This window comes from Chrysochloris asiatica, unplaced genomic scaffold (genome assembly GCF_000296735.1).
Source record: "Chrysochloris asiatica unplaced genomic scaffold, ChrAsi1.0 scaffold00018, whole genome shotgun sequence".
Taxonomy (NCBI): domain Eukaryota; kingdom Metazoa; phylum Chordata; class Mammalia; order Afrosoricida; family Chrysochloridae; genus Chrysochloris; species Chrysochloris asiatica.
Window position 1 is genome coordinate 12,255,224 of NW_006408536.1, and position 23,283 is coordinate 12,278,506.

Sequence of the window (23,283 nt, forward strand, 5' to 3'; positions counted from 1 at the left end):
TGTCTACTTCTGTTTAACATTTCCCACAATAAAAAAACATCTTTAAAAAGCAATGCCCTCTTTAAAAAAAAAAAACAAAAAAAAAAAAACACCAATGCCCTCTTGAAATACAATCCAAGTATGCATCACTAAGAAGCAGAAACATCAGGTCACAACTGCTGTGGCGTTGATGTACAGAAGGGTCCAGGGTAATGCAATAGAAATGTGTAGCTCGTAAAATGCATGCCTGAAAAATGCAGAACTGGCAAATGTAATATGCATTTACATCAACAATAAACAAACTCACATCTCAGCAAAATCGCAGCACCATAGACCAACGTGGATAAATCCACAATGGCGTGACTTGTCAGGAAAACAATGTAATCTACCGCATCACTACTCTGTTGCTCCACATATGGGCAGAGATGAAATACTTACTGACATCCCCACTGAGGATGAGAATATTTCCAAATTGCTTCGAGTGTAGAATTTTAATGTTCTGGTAAGGTGAATCTTCATCATATACCACTTCATCGATGTCATACTCCACCAAGCGTCCATCAGCAGTGGGCCAATATCTGTCAATGGTCCCTCCTCGAACTATGGGTGGTAAACTTGGGGAAAAAAACAACAACCCACCATTGACATCAAAATGAGCCTGACTAGACCTGGGATTATTCTAAACTGAAACCGCATGACTCTACATGGGTTCCTGAATGGCCACCACCAAATGCCAACAATTGTACAGAATTCATTTTGTTACAAGCCTTTCTAGTATACTTTAAATTTTCAGTATTTTCTATATCAACACATGGCCATTCTCACATTCACACACATTTCCATGGATGTAATACCACTATCTCGTAACTAAAAAAAGAAAATGTTGCTGCAGCTCGTCCCCATGTGACCTAGAGTGAACGGCTAGTTGATGAGAAATCAAACCAAGGAAGAGAAAGATGTTTGATACTGAGAACAAGTACAAATTGCTACAATTTGACACACTACACTTTTGCTTATGACTTCCCTTCCAAGTGGAAGGGAAGGATTCTTCATATCAAGGAACAACCGTATTTCCTCAGTGTATTGGGTTGACAGGGATGAGTCACCATTGAATTGGTTCTGACTCATAGCAACCCTGTCTACAACAGAATGAAACACTGCCCAATCCTGCACCGTAGTTTGTTATTGTTGCTGTTGTATACCACTGAAATGTTGAAAGGAGACAAGGACCTTCCCCCAGAGCTGACAGAGAAAAGCCTTCCCCTCACGCGGGTACCCTGACTTCTAGCCTCCTAACGGTGAGAGGCTAAGTGTCTGCTGTTAAAACCATCCACTTAGGGTTTTTCTGTTACAGCAACACAGACAACCAAGATGGGAATCTTCTCCCTAGCTGACAGCTAGCCTGAGATCATGCCACGACAGGCAATGAGGAGAAACAATGCCTATTTGCCATGTGTTACTGGTGTGTTAGCTATGGGGAAGAACTTGGTTCAAGTGCATCTCAATGTTTTTAAAGACTGGCAAAGAAACAAGCAGGATGTTTAACAGGATGTGAAAATCATAACCTTGGTGAACCACTCCTCTGAGCATAGAGTGTCTCTCTCACCAACAAGCTACTTACAGAATTCTCATTTCAACTCCTTCAAAATTTAAAAGGGGCTCTAGAGAGAGTCAGATGGGATTAGTCCTGACCTTTGGGTGTGCTGTGCCAATTGGGAGAACTTGCATGTGTGTGTGTGGTGGGGGGGGGGGCGGGGAAGGCAGGAAACAGTAGAGGGGAAGAAGAGAGTCCTGGTGTGGCGCTGTAGGATAATCACGGAAATGCTAACCACAGGGTCAGTGGTTCGAACCCACCAGTCGCTCCTTAGAAACCCTATACACGGTTGCTATGCCTTGGGAACGACTTGACAGGATTTAATAACAACAGGGGGAAGAGGAACATGCCCAACTGCCGAGGGAGCCCACCCCAGCTACCAACACAGGCCTTTGTTTATGAATAAAGCAGGCACAAAGCCTTCGACTCTGAAGTAAACTAAAGAATCAGGAAGGAGTTTAAGACAACAAATTAGCAAATAGCTGAATTGAATGAATGATGTCTAAGGCTCCTTCCAGCTCTAATTATCCAAAGAGTTGATGGGTAAGAAATCTTTACCTCAGATTCTGGTGCTTCTAGAAACAGATTTAAATGGAAAAGAATGAAATGAAAATTGAGAACCTCATGGTGAGTGGTCTTTTTTTTAAAAAAACCACTCCTCATTCTTCAGTTCCCCCAACAACTCCTGGTAACAATTAATCAACTGATCTCAATCCACTTGCCTAGTCTAGAGAGTTTCAAGAACTTTTAAAAACAAAACTTAAAGGATGAGAGCTTGTTTGTTTGTTTTTTAATATCATTTGAAGTAGAATGCAAAAATAAAATAAAGCCCATAGACGTAGTTTAAAGTGGCTTTTTAGTTGAAAATTCAGATTTCACCTAATGGCAGCTGTTGTTAAATGCTATCGAGTTGGTTCTGACTCATAGTGACCCCCACATAGGATTTCTGAGGAGCAGCTGGTGAGTTTGAACCACTGACCTTGCAGTTCAAACCAATCTTGTGGTCCAGCACTTATCCTACAGCACCACGCTAGGAATACAATGGGTAAAAAGGGAGTAAAATTCAGGCACTGTTACTGTACTGTTTATTTGTTCACGAGTTCATCTCCTAACAATTTCAGTCCCCAGATTGAAAAGCACAGGCATCCTTGTCCTTTTAAGTTTTGAGGTCAGTAACAATGGGTCAAGGCATTCCCAAGTCTTCAGCTTCCTCCATCCTTATTTGATGTAAAGATGTAAAAACGGGGACAAGTAAAAACAAGAGCTGCTGGCAGGATCCAAAATCTAAAGCATGATACCATTCTGACTTGAAAAACTTAGGAATGGACTGCTGAATGATGATGCACGTAATCATTGCAATGAAACGATTGTGTAAAGCTGATGTTCTCTCATGTAAACTAGCACTCAGAATTCACAATAAAAACTTAAAACAAACAAACAAACAAAGCCTTAGGAAGCAAACAGACCGCATGACTCATGAACACTGAAGCCTGTAAATGCAGTGTATCTTCTTATCACTCCTGGAATAAATCCCAATCAAAATCACACTGCATTTAGATGCAGATCCATTCAGTATCACTGAGTTAAAGATTTTGTCCCTGGAATTAATTCTGATCAAAATCACACTGCATTTGGATGTTGGTCCATTCACTATCACCGAGATAAAGCTATTTTGCCATGCCTGGTCAAGTCAACGCTGGGTGCAGAAAAGAAAAACTCTGCGAGCAAGATAGGGTGAAAAATTCCAAACGGGGTAAGTGTGTCAGTGTGATTTTAAAGGAAGGGTGAGGGGGAAGGCCACAGTTAAGGACACATAAACTGAACTGGATGGAAACTTGGACCCATTCCAAAAAAAGTAGGCACATCTTGCACTGTTCCTGTTCTCACTTTACGTCTCCTTGTGTTCTTCCGTGTCCATCCTGCCTGAGGTTGAACAGCTTTCTAGTTACATCCTATCCTGAAACTTTCCTATGGGCTGAGCACACTCAGCATGCTTAGTGATTAAGGACCTGAACATTACAGAACTCTTTCCAATAAAGCTTTCCCTCTTGTGGAATGTGCCAAAACCCACAAAACCGGTATTTTGGTTGCTTCCATCAGTGACAGCGTGACCTTGGTAAAGTTCCTCCATCAGTCTCTGCATCTAAGTATTTGCCTCTCAGAGCAAGGGCCAGGCCTCCTAACCCTACCCCAGTGGGTCGACCACTAGGAGCTACCCACCTAGACCTGATAATTAACTGCTAAGTCTCCAAAGCACTTCCTGATTTCCATGACCTACTGGATCCTAACAACAACAGCAGCACCAACTGGATCCCAGAAGGAGCTCAGGTGGCATAGCGGAGTTTGAGCAGTTTGAATCTACCAGCTGTTCTGCAGGAAAAGATGGGATTTTCTGCTCCTGCAAAGATTTACAGCCTCAGAAACCCTACACAGGGGCACTATGAGTCGGAACTGACTCAATGGCACACAACCACCACCACTGAATCCTAGAGTTTTAGAATGTTGTTATTGTTAAGTTGGTTCCAACTCAGAGCGACCCTGTATAGTTTCCCAATGAGCAGCTGGTGAGTATGAACTGCCAAGTACCTTGTAATACAAACCGACCTCGCAGTCCAATGCATTAACCCACAGTGCTAAACCAGGGACTCACTGTAGAATAAGCACAGGACTGCTAATCACAAGGTTGGTGGTTTAAACCCAGTAGCCACTCCTTGGGAGCCCTATACTGGGTTTTTATGAGTCAAAACTGGCTCAACAGCACATAGCAACAACAACTGGATCCTACTCCTTCCAACAACCATCCCAACTCTTATTTCTATTCTTTGAAACTCTGACACCACTGGCAAATACTCGACTGCTGCCATCCAATGGAATTGCTGGTAATGAGGGAAATGTTCTCCATCTGTGATATCAACTACAGCGGTCACTGCTGCTGCTGTGTGCGGAGTCGGTTCCAACTCACAGCGACTCTGTATACAGTTTCCAAGGCCGTATATCTTCACGAGAGCATAAAGCCTCAACTTTCTCCCGAGGAGCAATTATTGGCTTCGAACTGCTGACCTTGTGGCTAGTAGCCCAACATATAATCCACTGTACTACCAGGGCTCCGATGATGGCCACTTGCTACTAGCTATTGACATGGAGGGCTAAAGCCACTGAGGAACTGAATTGTTGAATTAAGTTGAAAAGAAATAGCTGCATGTAGCTTAGTGGCTTCCCTTCTTGATGGGGACAAGCTGTCCAAAGATCAATTTCCTTCATTACAGTTTAAAACCAACGCAACCTGGGATTGCTGAGAGTGGACGGTCTCTTGGAAGGCTTTCTTACTTAAAGACCTTCAGGCAGGTCTGATATCAATCTTAACATTGCTCACTTCTACTCTTGAAGTTAATGGGTCTGGTAAAAACTCTCCGAAGTGCCAGTAGGGCATATGAGACTCTTCAGCCGGCCCCAGGGACCCTGTGCAGCCCACTTCCATCCTGTGTACCAGTCACTGCAGTTTCTTCAGCCAAAGGCTTCCCTACCCACCTTTATTCACCTCAGCCCTGCTTGACTAGGTGTCGACAATGCTAGTGGGCTCTCCTCTTTGACCTACACCTGGCCTTCTGCCAAAAAGACCACCAGACTCTCTGTGCTCACATTGCATGCTCAAAAACACCTATTTGACAAAAGGGAAGACTGAGGCTTGGAGAAGCTCTAGTCCAGCAACTAAGTGACCCAGGGTGGACATCTCCCAAGCCTCCTTTCAACCATTCACATCACCCAAAACAAAACAACCTGTTGCTGTTGATTCTGACCTATAGGACATAGAACCGCAATCCTTACAGCACCAGACTGCCCTATCTTTCTTCTGTGGAGTGACTGGGGGCCTTAAACTGCTGACCTTACAGTTTGTGGCCAACAGCTTAACCACTGCGCCACCAGCGCTCCTTGATACTGCCCCCATCGGCCTCCCTATAAAATAAATGGACAAACAATGTAGTCATTTCCCCTACTGGCCTCTAGGGAGGTCCAGTTCCCCTCTACCAAAGTGCTTTGATCCTGTATTAAGTATCCTTGTGCTATGTCAGATAAGCACTGGATGGCTAACCGCAAAGTCAGCAGTTCGAACCCACCAGCTGCTCCTCAGAAGAAAGGTACAGGCCTTTGGCTCCTAATAAAGACTTAGTCTCAGAAGCCCTGTACAGGGTTGCTAGCAGTTGAAATGTACTCAACGACAGTGGATTTGGTTAGGGGGGATTTTACAGGGGCGTGTGGTTTTTTAAAAATTTCTGCTTTAACTCAATTTCTTAAATAGCTTTTTATGGATAGAAACTGCAATCTGTGTGAAACACTAAAAATTACCTTTAGGCAGAAAGGTTTCAACTGTTCTCCAAAAAGCCCGACAGTTTTTTGCTCAGATGCTTGAATTTGAGTTAATCAGAAAGCTATGAGAAAACTACCTGCTTGTCTACAAAAAGATGCCACAAAAGAGAAAAATCTCCATCTCCTAATACCCAGACAAATGAAGAAAACTCACAGCATTTAACCTTCCTCTTGGCTACCTCACAGTATCACACACCACAGGAAAGATCCCAAAGCACCATGGTATTGGTGGGTGTTGGGGCTAAGGCTCAGTAACAGAGACTCTAGAATCCTAATCTGATTTTCTCTGCTCTATCTCACCACTTCGTGTGCCAGGATCATTTTGTTTTCATTAAAAGAGAGAAAAGACCAGTCTGTATTGAGAGTTGAAGTCTACTGCAAAGACCTATCGTGAAATGCAAACATTCAGGGGAGAACAAGCTCAAGAACGGATATGAAACTTATTGAGGACTTAACCATAAATGAGGGGATCAGGCAGGGAACAGGTGTGGAGACTGGACACTGGTGTTTGACAGTGGATACCATTCCCAAACTTTGCTGCACATTAGATTCATGAGGGAAGTCTTAGAAACCCCAATGCCTTGGCTCACACAAGCCAATTTAGATGAGACTATCTGGGGATGGGATCCCCAGTGATTCCAATACAGAGGCAAGTTTGGGAACCACTGCTTCTAAGATAACTGGGGAAGTGGGGACTGTGTTCACAATGGGCAGTGTTAAGTCTGCTTATGGAATTCAAACTTTAAAATATTTTGGAGAAGCCCCTGGGAGACATAAATGGTTACGCACTCAACTACTTGCTGAAAAGTTGACTCCACCAGGAGGGGCTTCAGAAGACAGGCCCGGCGATGTGCTTCTGAAAACCCTGAGTCACAACTGACTCAACGGCGGCAACAGCCACGCCAGATACTTGCTTTGCCAAATTCACCTGTTTTCTTGCAAGGAGCTGGAGGCGCTCCTTCTTCTCCCATCTGACCACTTCAACAGCTCCTTTATTAACACTTGGAGAGAAAGGTGTGGCCATCTACGTCTGTGAAGATTTATAGCCGAGGAACATCTCCTGTGCTGCAGGGTGACTGGGAGTGAGAATTGCCCCGACTGCAGTCCCTGGTGCTAGCTCATCTTCTGCACACGTGGTTTTAGGTGAAAGTACCAAGGACCGTGGACTGAGGCTATGCTGCCAGCATAGCTGTGTGTTTGCTCCTACCAGGCTTCCTTAGGACTTCGCGGGTCCATTTTGACTGCCTCTTTTTTCTTGCCTTGGAGATTCCTGTACAACCCAGGGCTTAGACTGCACCGGGGCTTAGACCATCTGCTATGGATTGACTTGTGTCCCCCAAAACTGTGGTGTGAATCCTAAGCCCTGTATATGTGGATGCAATCCCACCAGGGAATCGCTGTTTCTTTATATTAATGAGGTTGTGTGTATGTGGGGGGGTGTCTGAAAGCTACTCACTTTTGTGATATAAAAGGAGCAGATTAGGCACTGAATTAAGCAAGCACGGGGGAAGATACACAGCCCATGAAAAAAGCCAAGGAATTGAAGAACAGAAACTGAAATGAGACAAGAACCTTCCCCCAAAAGAGCTGGAACCTTGGCGCCCTGAATTCAGACTTCTAGTCTCCTCTATGAAGATAAAAACCACCCCTCATGGTATTTCTCCTACAGCAGCACCCCAGACCCCAAAGCTTCCCTTTCTGTTCCCTGATCAGATCCTGAGGGGGGAAGTTCCCAGCTCCACTTTGACTGAGATGGCAGTCCTGGCAGGGTCTCTATAGCTTCCCACTCCTTCATGCTTCATTTTATCCAGCAGTTCTGTGTGTATGTTCATGCACTGTGCCTTATATTGGTGTGAGGGGCCCATTACCTCAGTCCACCCTGTGTAAGAAACAAAGGTTTACTTCTTTGATCCACTTCCATATCTTGAGCACACACTGCTTGGGCACAACACTGCCATTCCAATAGCTTTACCAATGACACAAAGAGAATAAAGGGCCATTCCGAGTGAACTTACCGCTTCACCCTTGTACTATTCTGACTCAGTTCTTTCATTCTTTCTTCCACTTTGCTCAAAAGCTACAATGAAAAAAAAAAAAAAAAAGATAAAAATCAGGGGTGCATATAATAGGCTGAATGGAAGAGTTACATTACAGACCAAAAGATTGAGGTCATGCTGACAAGAGTTAGGTGATATTGGCAGATACCCAAATATACCTGTGGGGCCTTCCCCGCTTCCAGCTACCTCCACAGGCCTGGCCTGATTCCACACTCCCACACCAACTTCCCTCTCCTTGGTGCTGACCTGGCATTAGTCTAAGCTACCACCAAAACAATGGCGAATGAGGAGGTGTAGAAGGGACAGTGCAGATATAAAGCACTAATTATATGCTAAAACATGAATGAACCTGGGTGCCATTAAACTGAATAAAATAAGAGGGTTCTTCAAAAAGTTCATGGAAAAATGGAATAAAAAGGTAATGGAATTATTCCATGAACTTTTTTGAAGCCTTCTCAGAAAGTCAGAGACAAAGGGACAAATATTTTAGGATTTTAGTTCTACAAGGTATCTAGACTAGGCAGATCCACAAACGCAGAAAGTAGATTAGTGGTCTGCCAGGGTGCTGTCTGAAAGGTGTCACAAGGCATTATTGCTTAATGGGTATAGGCTGGGAGAACACAAAGATCTGGAAGCAGCTAACAGTGGCGGTTACACAACATCAGAAATATACTTAATGCCACTGAATTATATACTCACAATGGTTACACTGGTAAATTTCACTATAATAAAAATGAAATTTTAAAAAAATATATCACACTAAAAAAAGAAATCTTGGTTAAAGATTTTCCACTCTAGTGCAAAGTAAAAGCATTACACAGTGCTCAGACAATGAAGGGAAAGCAAACAACTAGATCCCTAAAAACAACCATGGAACCACAATTTCACTTCTTAAACCACTCATCTGGAGGGGAAGAAGTGTTAAAATGTGTTAATCGGGAACTTCACAATTGAGGGAAAGAATTTTAACAGCATCATTACACTAAGCAGATTTTAAGATCCTTAAACACTTGAGTAAATATAAAAGTAAAAAACCAACACTGTCCATTTCTTTGTTGCCTTGCGCGTCATTGTCATAACTCTGAAGGTCCAGCAACACCAATCCATGGGGGTAAATTCTCAAATTGGCAAAGCTATAAAGGAAAGCACAGTTTTAAAATTAGGAACTGTATCATAGCACACAAAATTTTAAAAAGGCACCACTCCAACTAAGAGAGAGAAACAAAACCCACTACTGCTGCATTCTGTTCACCCTAAAATTATATCATTAATCCTTTTGGTTTCTTACTTGGTGGTGGTGGTGGGGGGGGGAGAAGCTTGCTCCTTCTTAGGAGGATAAACAGCTACCAAGCATTTTTGGAGGATTCAGAGGGAGTCATGAAATGCTAAAGTTTTCAAAACATGTACTTGGGCCTAGAAAGTAATTCAGTAGCAGGTTCCAAGAAGCTGATTGTTACAAGGTGATTCTGCCAAGTTTAGGAAGCATACGCCTAAAAGAAAAGGAGCCATAGTGGCATTGAGGATTAGGCACTGGACAGCTAACCCAAAGATCAGTGGTTCAAACTCACCAGCCACTCCACAGGAGAAAAAGATGAAGCTGTCTGCTCATTAAGATTTACAGTCTCATTGCAGTCAATTCAATGGCAGTGAGTTTGGTTTGGATTTTATTTTTATTTTGGCCTTAAAAGGAGAGGAGGAATGTGAGACCCTATCCAGAGAAGCAAGGGAGGAGCTCTGGTAGCATAGTGGTTACGAATTGGGCTGCTAAAATCAAGGTCGACAGTTCGAAACTACCAGCCGTTCTGCAGGAGAAAGATGAGGCTTTCTGCTCCCATGAATATGTACAGCCTCAGAAACTCTCATATGTGTCGCTATGTGTCGGAACCGACTCCATGGCATATAACCACCACCAAACCACATCCAGAGAAGCAGCAACACCAGAGACGGAGGCAGAGATGAGAACATGGAGGGAGACAGCAGCTGAGGACTCTGGACTCATGTTAAGAGAAAAGCTGTGTGCTGGCAGCTAGGAGGCAGGCTTGCAGAATGTGCCCTTTGATTGTTTAAACAATTGTATATTCTTGAGAGTTTTTGTGTACATCCCCCGCCCCCTAAAAAAAAAAAAAGAGGGAATATAAGCAAATACTCTTTAATGATGATGTACACAGGACACTGTAATCATTGTAATGCAAAGATGGTGTAAAACTGATTTTCTCCCATGTAAACTATCACTCAATTCACAATAAAAATTTAACAACAAAAAAATAAAAAGGAGAGGAGGAAAGAGCAAACCAGTTAACGAGTTTTCCCAATTAACCTTCCAAATGAAGTGGTGGCGGGGGGAAATCCATTTGGTGACCCCAAAACCCATTGCCACTGACTCATAGCGATCCTAAAGGACAGAGTAGAACTGCTTCATGGGGTTTCCAAAGCTGTAAATCTTTTCAATCATCTCCTATGCACATGAAAGTTGGACAATGAAAAAGAAAACCATAGAAAAATTGATGCATTTGAGTTATGGTGTTGGAGAACTGTGTTGGAAGAAATACAGCCAGAATGCCCTTAGAAGCCAGATGGAAAGACTCTTGTAGTTTGGACACACTATCAGGAGGGACCAGTCCCTGGAGAAGGACAGCATGCTTGGTAAAAGTGGAGGGTCAGTGAAAATGAGAAGAGCCCTAAATAAGATGGACTGATAAAGTGGCAGCAGCAATGGGCTCAAACGTACCAATTGTGAGGATGGCACAGGACTGGGCAATGCTTCATTCTGTTGTGCAGAGGATCTCTATGAGTCAGAGCGGACTCAAAGGCACTGAACACCAACAGCCTTTATGGAAACAAACGACTTCATCTTTCTCCCATGGAGCAGCTGCTAAGTCTGAAATACTCATCTTTCAGTTAGCAGCTATGACTTCGATCACCATACTACCAGGGATTCATTCTCTCATTGAGTGCAGGGGTCTCCAAAGTCCAGCCTGCCAGCTGAATCCAGACAGAGACTTTATGTGGCCGAGGTGCAGCCCTCAGAAATTCTATACAGGGTCACCATGAGTTGGAACCAACTGGACGGTACAGAGCAGCAGCAAGGAGCCCTGATGGTGCTGTGGGTCAGGCATTGAGAGCTAGCTGCTCATTGCAAGGCCCAAAAAAGGACCTAGAAATGCCACCTTTATATAGGCAGCTCTAAGCAAAGATCCCTTCCCATGAAAGAATGGTTTCCCCACAGACAATTCTCGAAAGCAGGGTCAAGTATCAACCTCAAAGAGGAGAACACTTAGGGAAAAAAAATCCAGAAGAGGGGCATGAAAAAAAAGGGGAACCCGAAAAAAGATGAACAAGGACCAGAGTCAGGATACTCAGCATCACAAAGATCATTAGCTAAGAATCTAGGTCATAAATGGACAATGGGGTAGCCCCTAAACCCAAAGCATGGCTGGGAGAAGAGGGGGTTTCAAGAGAGGCATATGGCTTAATTAACCAAGTGAGACAGGAGGTAGCCCAATGTTGAAAATTATTTTTGCTACGCGTGTTCATTTTTGTATTTTCTGCTTTCAACAGAAATTCTAGATTGAGCGCTGGCGGCCAGGAGGCAGGCTTACAGAATGTGCCCTTTGGTTGTTTAAATTATTATATATTCCTGAGTGTTTCTGTGTCCACTCCCCTTCCCCCGCGGAAAAAAAAACAACACAAAACAGAGAGAATAGAAGCAAATACTGTTGAATGATGATGGGGGGTGGGGAAAAGTAAATTGTAAACAGCACTCAAAAACTCCTTTCTGGAAAGATTTCTAAGCCCTTTGTATGATTGAATTGGTGCCTAAGGTAGAAACTTCTAGAACTGTGTTAGAGAGGCAGCAAGGGCCCAGTTGTAAAGGCTTTTACTGTTGCTGTTAAGTGCTGTAGAGTCAGTTCTGACTCATAGCCATTCTATATAGGGTTTCCCAAGGAGCCGCTAGTGGGTCTGAACTAGCTACTTTGTGATTAGCAGTCCAGTGCTTATCCTACAGTGCCACATCAGGACCTCATAGGAGATGGTAAAAGGTTTCACCAGGGGGAGGGGGAGAGTGAAAGAGAAACCTAATCAGATGGCAGAGTGGCAAGTTTCAATTTACTGTGGAGAAAAAAACTGGCCCTGAGTGAAGTCGGTAGGAAAACAACAGCGGGGAAGGTGGAAAACTGGAAGGAGGAGGGGCGGGTAGGGTAGTGAAGGTGCAGTGGTGGTGATGTTGATTTGGGGTCACACTAAGATAGAAATTATTTTCAGATACATTTGAGCTAAATACATACATGGACGCTTGCTACGTAATAGTCAGCACTACAAGTCTGGACTTGGGGAGAGAGGGCTTGGGCTGTCTCTGAGAAGTAATATGATAGAGGAACACAAAGGAGGGAAAGGAAGCTATATGGAATTTTAGCACTTTATACCCAATTAGGGAAGGAAACCCATGGAAAATACCTAGGAGTTCACATTTTAAAATAAACAATGCCAACTGCTAAGATCTAAATGAATAATTTTGCATACTAAACTAGTCAAAGCAGATTAGAAAGCACGATGTAAGAACATACAAGGAGCGCAGTGCATTCCTATGTTCTGTTATCAGTCATTTCCAAATTTAGACTTTCTTCCCTACTCAGAACATATTCTATATGCATATAGGCTGCAGAAAAATCTCCTCTTTTGCATCTTAAAAAATAAACACATCACTTAAGCTCTTGGATCAGTTCAGCTTCCTGGGGAAAAAAAATACAAGTTGACTGTCTTGTCCTACATTTTACCATGGTCTCCATTCACTGGTAACCATGTAAGACAGTGCTACGAAGTGTGGGAGCTTGCTAGAATGGCAGGCCCAGACTAACTGCACATGAAATGGGCCTCAGGAATCTGTTTTAACCAAGTCTCCGGATCACTGATAGCTGCTGGTTCACACTACCTACTCAGGGGTTTTTAGTCCTGGCCACACAGCGGAACCATCACGGAAGCTTTGGAAAAAGTACTGGTGCCCAGGCCCAATGGCATCATAATCTCAGGGTGGGGTGGGTGCTTTCTGGGCATGGGTAGTTTGTGAGAGAATCTAATGTGTGATTAGGGTTTGGAAGTACTGAATTCTAAACGTCTTCTAAAGATAGGGACCTGGATCTGAAGCCTATTTGTGCCCCTCTCTCCTTTTCCTTAAGTTCCCAGATCTGGCATGAGGCCACCTCACCTGCCGTTTTTGTTGGTGTAGGTTGCTAAGTAGCCATGGTCCTGCCAGGTATGCACGGACTCCGTCATTCCCTGCTCCTGGAAAATGGACTGGAGGCCTTTCAGAATGGTCTCGCCATCAGCTAGAAGACAAGTGAAATAAGGCAAGATGGTCAGAGTGAGCGCAGTTCCAAGAAAGCCAGTGACGCCTGGGTTGATGATTGAACTTCCTGAGAGATCGGAACAGAGCCACCCACACCCATCATTCAGCCCCTTCATCGTGGGTTATACACTCTTGACCCTGTAAGAAAAGGCTCCACACATCATTCAGGCAACACAAGCAAGACGACAAGAATCCACCAAAAGTTGTGCCAAGGATGCAGACAGGGATCAGCCAAAGTGGAGGGAGCACAACACAAAATATTCCGCACACTAGGGAAAAAAAAAAAAAAAATGCCAACAACTGCAAATCCAACTAATGAGACTCCACATTTTAAGTTCATTAACAAGGACTAGCAAGGGGATGTTCATATAGTCTTGGCGGGTATTATATACTTCAAAACTTTGTTTCTTTTCCAGGTATTTTACAACACGGAAGTATGGCTTTTATAATAAAAAAAAATTACTAAAGCAAATGGTGACACTTAGGAACATACTCTTAAGTGGTAAAAGCTGAACTGCAATTCCCTATGGGACATCCTGCTTGCCACTGTGACCCCTTGGCCCTGTCTGTGGACTAGAAGCTTATTTTCCTGTTTCCCACCCCATTTCTCTCCCAAGTGGAGCTCTGTCCCCAGGTGGGACTAAAGTGAAGTTTCTAAAATTGCAATAAGCACTGCAAGGTCATTTAAAGCAAGAATCTCCAAGGACACTCAGTATTATGATACTAACAGAAAAGCCAAATGCAATTTATTCTTCTTCAGGTACATCCCTGAGGAAGGTAAAATGAAGAAGCAAGATGTGAGCATTACGGATGAAGAAGGCAGGGCCTCAGCTATCCTGAGACCAGAAGAACTAGATGCTGCCTGGCTGGCTACGACTTCTGACCAGGACCACAATACATGGACCATGAAAGAATGGGAGAAAAATGTGAAACGTAAACTCCAAGTCCTTAAAAAAAACCAACAAACCAACAGAAGACTTCCTGGGAACACCCCAAGACTACTGCCCTGAGATACTCTCTAAACCCTGAACTGAAACCAAACCAAGGTCACCTGTTAACTATACTAACACATTGGGGCTCACAAAATAATTATTGTTGAGTTTTGTGCTTTTTCAAAAGTATCATCTACATTAGACCAAATGGTCAACAATTACATTAAAACCAGAATGAGAATGTAACAGGCCATGGAAATGGAACAAGCACAATAGAAATATTGAGAACGTTCATGCATTTTCAAGAACGCAACCAGTGCCACTGAACTATTTGTGTAAACATTGTTGAATGGGAACAACCTCAACTATTGTGTAAATCTAGACCAAAACCTCAACTTTTTAAAAGAGAGGACACCAAAGGAACCACTCTGTTCTATCCCACCACCTCTCTTCAGGCTGGCTCCACATCAAGGAAGTTCAATGACACCAGAATCCCTTCCAGAAACAAGTGTGTGAAAACTTCAATAGGAAGTTAAGGGCTTTTTCATACATAGTCTCCCTTCCATAAGGATATGTAGATGCCACAACCTTGCTTGCTGGAAGTAAAGAAGACTTTAAACACTTACTGATGAAGATCAAAGAGCACAGCCTTCAGTGTGGAGTGCACCTCAAGGTCAAAAAAATAAAAAGCCTCACAACTGGACCAATAAATCTCATGATAGAGAAAAAAGATTGAAGTTGTCAAAGACTTCATTTTGTTTGGAGCTACAATCCAATCAATGCTCATGGAAGCAGCATGAATTTTCATCTTTCAGATCCCCAAAAACAGACCAAGCAATTAAGGCAGCACAATCTGAACCCACAGCCACCATCTACAATAAAATCCAACAGCAGAATGTCCCCCAAGTCCCAAAACTGGAGCAGAGACATCACAGTACCAGACTTGCAAGGTACCAGCGATAGGAGAGGAACAGTTTTTAAAAAGCAAAGGGCCAACATACAGCCCTGAGAATTAAAGCAACTCCCCTAGAGATCACCAAATGATATTTACCCCCACTGGTACAACCTACTCCTTTTAGAGTGCAGCACACACACACACACATCACTACCACCACCACACGGAGAGGTCCTTGGTAGGGATAACAGTCAAGTTAACTAAGGGAGGTCACTTCCAGGAAAGAGACCCACCACAGGGACAAACTCATCTAAACATAAGCATCTCACAAACATACAACAACATACAATCAATGCTCATCGAAGCAGCATGAATTTTCATATTTCAGATCCCCAAACACAGACCAAGCAATTAGGGCAGCACAATCTGAACCCACAGCCACCATCTACAATAAAACCCAACAGCAGAATGTCCCCCAAGTCCCAAAACTGGAGCAGAGACATCAGTGTCCAGTGTCTCATTAAAGTCTACCTCACTCTTAGCTTAGCAACACTGTGCCTTTGGGAAAGAATCAAGCTTACTTTACCCTTCTGAAATTGATTTCAGGAAATTAAAAGGGAAGGCCTAAATTATATACCCAGACCTGTGGTGTTTAAGACTAAATTCCATTTAAAAAAAAAATCCTATTCCAAACTTAAGGCTGGATAAAGTTTGTTCAGCTTGTGTTTGTCAATGTACACTGTGGAAGCGACTAGCTTCAGGGCAGAATGGTTGAGAAAAGTCTGCCCAGCAAATCAGAGTTCCACTTTTACAAACAGCTCGGCGGTATCTACCCTAAATCTGAAAGCCACTGTGTAATTATTCAATCCCTCCTTGGCTAGAACAGATGTTTTCAGTTTGGAAAGTGAATAAAACAAAACACTCCTGGTAAATGGGCTCAAGATCGAGTTCCGTTGGCATATTACAAAACAGAAGACAAATACCTCATGCTGGAGAAGGGAAAATCCTGGCAGGGTCACTGGCCAGGTTGTGCCATAAACAAGGGTCCAGGCCCAGAGACTGAATGAGGGCGACCTTTGTCCCTTGGGGCTAGGGGAAAGGGGGATCTTTATTTAATTCACACCAAATCCTTGATTGCTGGCCAAGCCCAGCAGTTTTCCTCGGAAATTGGTGCGACAGCACAAAGGCATCCTGTGGACTAATGGAAGCCTAGGGCCAGGTCTCAAACCGAAGAAGAAAGGTCACAAAGGAAATCCAATCTGAAGGGTTAGTTGTTTCCTATGCTGTGTGCTAACACACTACAGTTCAGTGAAAAGACGCCAAGTCTGAATGCACTTTTGGCAGTAGATTATCCATTTTCCCACAAACTACTGAGTGCAGCCTGGGCCTGTGGGCACTGAAGTCGGCCAGCTCTTGCCAGGAAGGTGTCTGAAGGAATAACGTCAGCAAAGGGGCATCTGCCCCCTGCCCACCTTCTTCCATGTTCACTTTCCACCTGGTCTGGGGGCTCCCACTTCACACGTGCTGCTCCTGGCTCGTAGGGAAGACTCTAGAAGCAACTCCCCAGCACCACTTTTCCTAGAATAGTCTGTTAAACTGAAAACCGAAGCCATACATGCCACTGGGCTGATAGGACACTTGATTAGTCACCTCATCGCAGATGCTCAACAAATACTTTGGGGATCAATTAAATGATTTCATTTAGCTAAAATGATTATCCTTATTATCATGAATTTGCAGTTCCTGGTACATCAAGACCAGTGGCTTTCATTACAATCACCTGGGGAAAACTCTACCACCACCTCCTATTGTTGTTGTGTGCTGTGGGGTCCACTTGATTCAGAGCAACCATGTAGAGGGCTTTACAGGAGCAGAAAGGCTCATCTTTCTCCCGTGGAACAGCTGACCTAGTGGTTAGCAGGCCAACACATAAGCCGCTACACGCCACCCGGGCTCAGACACCACACCCTAGACCAATGAAATAAAATGTTAGGGGTGGGACTCAGACATCCGTATTTTTAAAAGCTCCCTGGGAAATTCCTATGTGCAGCTAAGGTTAAGAACCACGAGTTAACAACCCTATACAAAAAGTCCTGGTGGGGCACTATAGGATAAGCACTCGACATAAGGTTGGTTCAAATTCACCAGCTGCTCCTCAGAAACTCTACACAGGGTCACTATGAGTCAGAATGGACTCAATGGCACTTAACAACAAAAAAAAGGGAAAAAAGAAACAAGGAAGAAAGCCCTACTACTGCTGCTGTTGCCCCCAGGCGCCATGCCCAGTCCATCTTCTGGCTTCAGCAGCTCCACACCCTGTCCATTCTGCAGACTTGCCAAGAATTTCAAAGGGCCATGCATGGCTTTCTTACTATTTTATTCTCCACTGGCTCTGGTCTGCCACCCCCACCCCACTTCAAGCCCAGCATATTATGTAGGCATCCTTTCCCAAAAATTGAAGATACTGACTTGATTTGTGTTCATTTTGTGTTCACACATAAGTCAGCTTTCGGGTTTTCTTGCTAGGCCCCTAAACGTAAAAGAGGAAGAAAGGGAAACCTGTACTCCAATACAATTTCATCATTCCAATACCTGCTCTTAAAATCCGTTCAGAGATTCTCGCTCTTGATTGTGGGTAGTGGTCACACAACTGTACGTGTTAGTCAAAACTCCTAGAACCATACACTTAAAAAGGTGACTTCACACTGTCAATGTTATGGATTGCATTGTGTACCCCCCAAGATGATCTATTGAAGTCCTAACCCCTGGTACCTGTGAACAGGGTCTTCTTTGAAAAACAGAGTCACTGAAGATGTAACATGAGGACCGTGAGCCTTTGTGTTTTCTCTTTCCAGCCAGCACCGAGCAATGGGCATCTCCCGGGACAATTGGCACAAGAGCCGCAAGACCGGGGGCAAGAGAAAGCCCTACCACAAGAAGCGGAAGTATGAGCTGGGACACCCGGCTGCCAACACTAAGATCGGCCCCCCGCCGCATCCACACAGTACGTGTTAGAGGAGACAACAAGAAGTACCGGGCCCTGAGGCTGGATGTGGGGAACTTCTTCTGGGGTTCTGAGAAAACGAGGATCACTGATGTTGTCTACAATGCATCCAATAATGAGCTGGTCCGCACCAAGACCCTAGTGAAGAACTGCATCGTGCTCATTGACAGCACACCGGACCAGCAGTGGTACGAGTCCCACTCTGCATGGCCTCTGGGCTTGCAAGAAAGGAGCCAAACTGACTCCTGAAGAGGAAGAGATAGGAAACAAAAAGCGATCAAAGAAAATTCAGAAAAATAACGAAAGGAAAAGGAATGCAAACATCAGCAGTCTTTTGGAGGCGCAGTTTCAGCAGGGCAAGCTTCTTGCCTGTATTTCTTCAAGACCAGGCCAGTGTGGCCGGGCAGACAGCTATAGTCTAGAGGGCAAGGAGCCGGAGTTCTGTCTGAGGAAAAGCAAGGCCCAGAAAGGCAAATAAAGCCTCCTCCCTCACATCCAGCACATGAATTAAAGGTGTTTATTCTTAAAAAAAAAAAGTAACATGCGCTCATACTGGAGTAAGGTGTGGAGATGTGGGATAGGCACTGGATTGCTAGCCACAAGGTCAGCAGTTGAAACCCACCAACCACTCCTTGGAGACCCTACATGGGTTCACTGAATTGGAACCAATGTGACTTACCAACAATCCAATATGAATGGTGTCTTTTTAAAAGAGAAAATAGAGACACTGAAGGAAGATGGCCACGTGACCATAGAGGCAGAGATTTTAGAAGGCAGAGATGTAGACCAAGGAACACCAAGGCTTACTGGCAGCTACCTGAAGCCACGAGAGGGGAACAGAACAGATTACTCCTTAGGGCCCATAGGAGTCAATGTGGCTGATCCCCCCAACTTCAGACTCATAAGCCTCTAGAATTGTGACACTGTAAACTCCTATTCTGTGAAGCCACCCAGTGTGTGGTACTTTGTCATAGCAACCCTAGGAGACTACTACAGTCAATTAGAGCTCAAGTTAAAGACACTTTGTCCAGGAACTACCAACCCACCACTGGCACCCTTTCAGGAGAATAACAAAACAGAATAGCTTTCTCCATGGACTCTCCCTTCACCGAGCTGGTTGGCTCAGAACTGTCTATGGGTTAACAAACGTCTTCTGAACTCACTCAGGATATATGCTGGGTTTAATCCAAAGCAAGACTATGACAAGCAGTGAATGCAGATTATACAAATCAAGTGATTTACTGAAAAAGTCTTCATATATCAAAAGGGGCTTAATGTTCAAATCCAAGTTTATAATCATTTTTAATGACTCATCATCAAGACAACTCTCAGACATTCAAATCCAGAGAGACAGAAAGCCAATCAGTGGTTGCCAGGGTGTAGGTGGAATGGAAAGGTGGTGGGATGAGGTGTGGGGTTTCTTTTGAGGGTTATGAAAATGTTCTAAAATTGACTGTGGTGATGGTTAAAACCACTCTGAACACACTCAGTAAGAGCCACTGCCCTGTATACTTTATAAACAGGTGGACTGCATGGAATGTGATTCACAGCTCAATAAAGTTGTTGAAAGAACCCCAATAAGCTGAGCCTGCAAAGTTCCAGTTATTGCAAAGTACCGAAGAAGCACGAGTCCTCGAGAAGATGGTGTGTCCCCTTCACCCCACCACTACCTGAACACCACGCACATGGTTCAGATGCACACAGTATGTAACAGGCCAACAGGCTGCATGGGGTGGGCTTCTTTATCCACTCACGTCCATCAATGAACAAACAGCAAGTGCCTGCTATGCTCAGGTGCTATCCCAGACACCGCTCCAAGAACTGGAAAGACGGCATAATGAGGTCAGTGCCCTGTTCCTATGGAGCTCTCCTCCCAGTGAAGCAGGCTACAGCCCCAGTCTTTGGGCCTGCTTCAATAACAAGGGCAAGATGGTGGTGGTGTTAGGTGCCATCAAGTCGATTCCAACTCAGAGTGACCCTATATAGGGTTTCTGAGGAGCAGCGGATCAGCTTGAACCACCAACCTTGTGGTTCACACCGACCTTGCAGTCCAACAGTGCGTGTTAACCCACAGCACCACACCAGGACTCCATGGCAAGATGAGGCTGCAAAATACAGACAGGAAAAAATGCTGCAAACAATTTAGAGACCTTATTTTTAGAGCATGGCTTCTGATGCTCATAAGGAACAGCAACCAAATGAGGGAAAAATTAATTACAAAAAGAAAGAAAAGAGAAAAGCCCTACTAAAGTTGGATAAACAACCATACAACATCACCACATCAATAATGTTGTTGTTATGTGCCGTGGAGTCGGTTCCGACTCATAGCGACCCTATACAGGGTTTCCAAGGCTGTAAATCTTTACGGGAGCAGAAAGCCTCATCTTTCTCCTGCGGAACAGCTGGTAGCTTCGAACTGCTGACCTTGTGGTTCGCAACCCGATTCGTAACCACTACGCTACCAGAGCGCCTTTCAATAATACCTAAGCTTTTCTCATGTGAACATACATTAAGGAAAACCACATGGGAACATTCACAGTACAAGCCAAAATGACTATTTCTTAAAATTCACATCCCAGTACAACTTGGTTTACAGGTCAACCCCATGGCCCCCACGTCCTGGCAGCATTACTATCTAACACCTACTGAAAATGGCCAGTCTCGTCACTCTAAAATAACAGCAACTCCCGTCTCTCAGGACCCCATCTCCCTACAAAATTAGAATTGTTGTCCTTCTTGTTAAATGCTGTCAAGTCAGTTCCGACTCATAGTGACCCTGCATAGGATTTCTGAGCAGTGGCTGGTGGGTCTGAACTGCCAATCTTGTGGTTAGCAGTCCAGTGTTTATCCTACAGTGCCACACCAGGACTCCATGAAATTAGAATAGGGTTTATAATTTATGATACATAATCCTAATCTTTCTTTAGTCTGGAAACTGAACACTAATCCAATTTTGTACCCTCTTCAATTCTGGTAAGGTAAACCCATTTCCCACAAGACCAGAGTCTTAAAAGTAGGAACACAACCCACAAGCCTTGTTTCTTCCATGTTGCCTCAAATGGTATTAGAGAGGTGGTGTCTTGGTAGAGTTGTAAACCAGGTCAAACTCTCCTGTCGTCACATTCTGACTTAGCCCACATGGGATTTTAACCAAGATTTAGAAAGAATGGAAGAAAGAAAAGCTTGGCTTTCATTTCTCAGGAAGGTAATACTGCTAGTTTGTGGTTATGAGACACTGAACAACAAGGCCACTTGGACTCTCCCCAAATAAATCATCCAAGCATTTTAAGACACCCCTGATGCTATGTGGCCACCATAGGCTTAAGGAGCACATTTTAAGAGAAATGGAAGTCATAAACTTGGACAAGAGTTGTAGAAGATAAGGGAACACAAAAAAGAAATCAGGACCAACAAAGAATCCTCTCCTTGGGTGCCCATGCTACCAACCAACTGAAAAGACATTAGAGACGTGAAATGAAACCAAGCATGGTGAAAAGGCCAAGGAAGAAAGTGTCGGAAGTTATTCGAGATTGGAGGTCAAGAAAACGGACTTCATGAGGTACCTGAAACAGGTAGAATAGCCAAGCCTCACTCCGAATTCAAAAGTGGTAAAGTGTTCCTAGACCACTGGGCCATTTGGAAAGGGCCCCAGGCACTGCCTACCCCGACTACCTCATCTCAGAGCAGCAGAATGAAAGCAGCTTACAGGGCTGGCCCAAAGTCAGACGGTAATGGTTTCCTTCAGCTCTTCCCAGAACGGGAACACGACTGCTTTCCCAAAGTAGACACTGTGGGATTGATTTTCACTGTGACGATCCAAAAAGGACGAAATACGCTTTCCCAGCACTTAGTCAGTATCATGAATAGTAAACTTAAGTGGGCAGAACCCAGGTCATACCTATTATCATATGACCAAGTCAAGGGTTTCTGCCTGCACTTTGATCCAGGCTCCTTATGAATCAACAATGAAGTCTCACTGCCAAAAGGAAAACAATTTGACTTTGTGAATTTGGCACCGTTAAAAATCCATGTATACCAGAGTTGTCTTCCCTTCCTCTTGCTTTGGCCAGGAGAGTATCAGGAAACTCAACATTCCAGTTTCCCCCTTCAGAACAGGGCCTCCAAGATTACACAGCACCTTGGAGGCACTGGGGAGGAAAAACGAAATGAGCTGAAAACTGGAGAATAGCCCAAAGATGCAAGATAAAGTCCACAAATCAAAACCACCCAAACCAGGTAAGAGAAATGTCCTGAGGGGTGGGGGGTGGGGACACCTGTAATTTAACATTTTCCCAGATGGCTCTGAGGCAGGCAGCCCACAAGCACTGGACTTAGATGAGCTAAAGTTAGCAGGGATCAGGAAACTACTGTAAAGAGCGACACAGTATTTATTTTAGGCTTGGTAAGCTAAATCAGGTCTCAATCACATATTTTTCTTTGTGTGTATGGGCTTCTGTTAGCTAACAATGCTTTCAGAAAACGCAAAAGTCATTCTTAGCTGAAAATAGGCCACATGTTCAAGAGAAAAAGATGTTTGTACAAGAAACCCAGGAGAGCCAGAACTCACTGGGCTTGTTTTCTAGGTCTTACAAGTTTTCCACCTTTGACAGAGTTTTCTAACACTTGTTTTAATCCATTAAAAAAAAAAAAAATGTTTACATTTTCTTTCTAACACATTTTTTTCCTTACACAAGTTCTGGCTTTCGCAGGTCTTACTGTGCTAATGAATTTGACACATATAATTTGGCAACACCAACAACAATGACCAAAAAACACAATGGTCAAAAACGTATGTGCAGAGTCATAGGAACAAGCAAACTGTTTGCTGGGGAGTCACCAACGTAAGCAATCAAGTGCTTTCAGGACAAACCCCCCTCAAGACTGACACTCAAAGGGAACACATGAGCAGGCATGTAAGCTCACTGGTAAGCACGTTGGTCTACATGTGAGTGGAAGGGGGGAAAGGCAGTAATGAAGATATAGGTTCCATGCCACAGACTCCTGTCGACCTTGAGATGAGAGAGACGGGGGAGGAAGTGCTTATTGGTCCGAAGTTTGGGGAGACTTGGGAACTCCTGAGCCCATGGACACTGACCTAGCCATGGAGGGCCAG

General features: G+C 44.0%; 1 protein-coding gene across 1 annotated transcript in view; it reads right to left on the reverse strand.

The window, feature by feature from the left end:
• The window catches only part of SMS (spermine synthase), a 63,910-nt gene that overhangs the window by 17,358 nt on the left and 23,269 nt on the right, over nucleotides 1-23,283 (reverse strand). The window contains exons 2-5 of the mRNA XM_006835575.1: nucleotides 13,199-13,319; nucleotides 9,035-9,128; nucleotides 7,954-8,015; nucleotides 418-593 (exon numbers count right to left, since the gene is read on the reverse strand). Coding sequence (XP_006835638.1) covers nucleotides 418-593; nucleotides 7,954-8,015; nucleotides 9,035-9,128; nucleotides 13,199-13,319 — 453 coding nt within the window. The remainder of the gene's footprint in view (nucleotides 1-417; nucleotides 594-7,953; nucleotides 8,016-9,034; nucleotides 9,129-13,198; nucleotides 13,320-23,283) is intronic.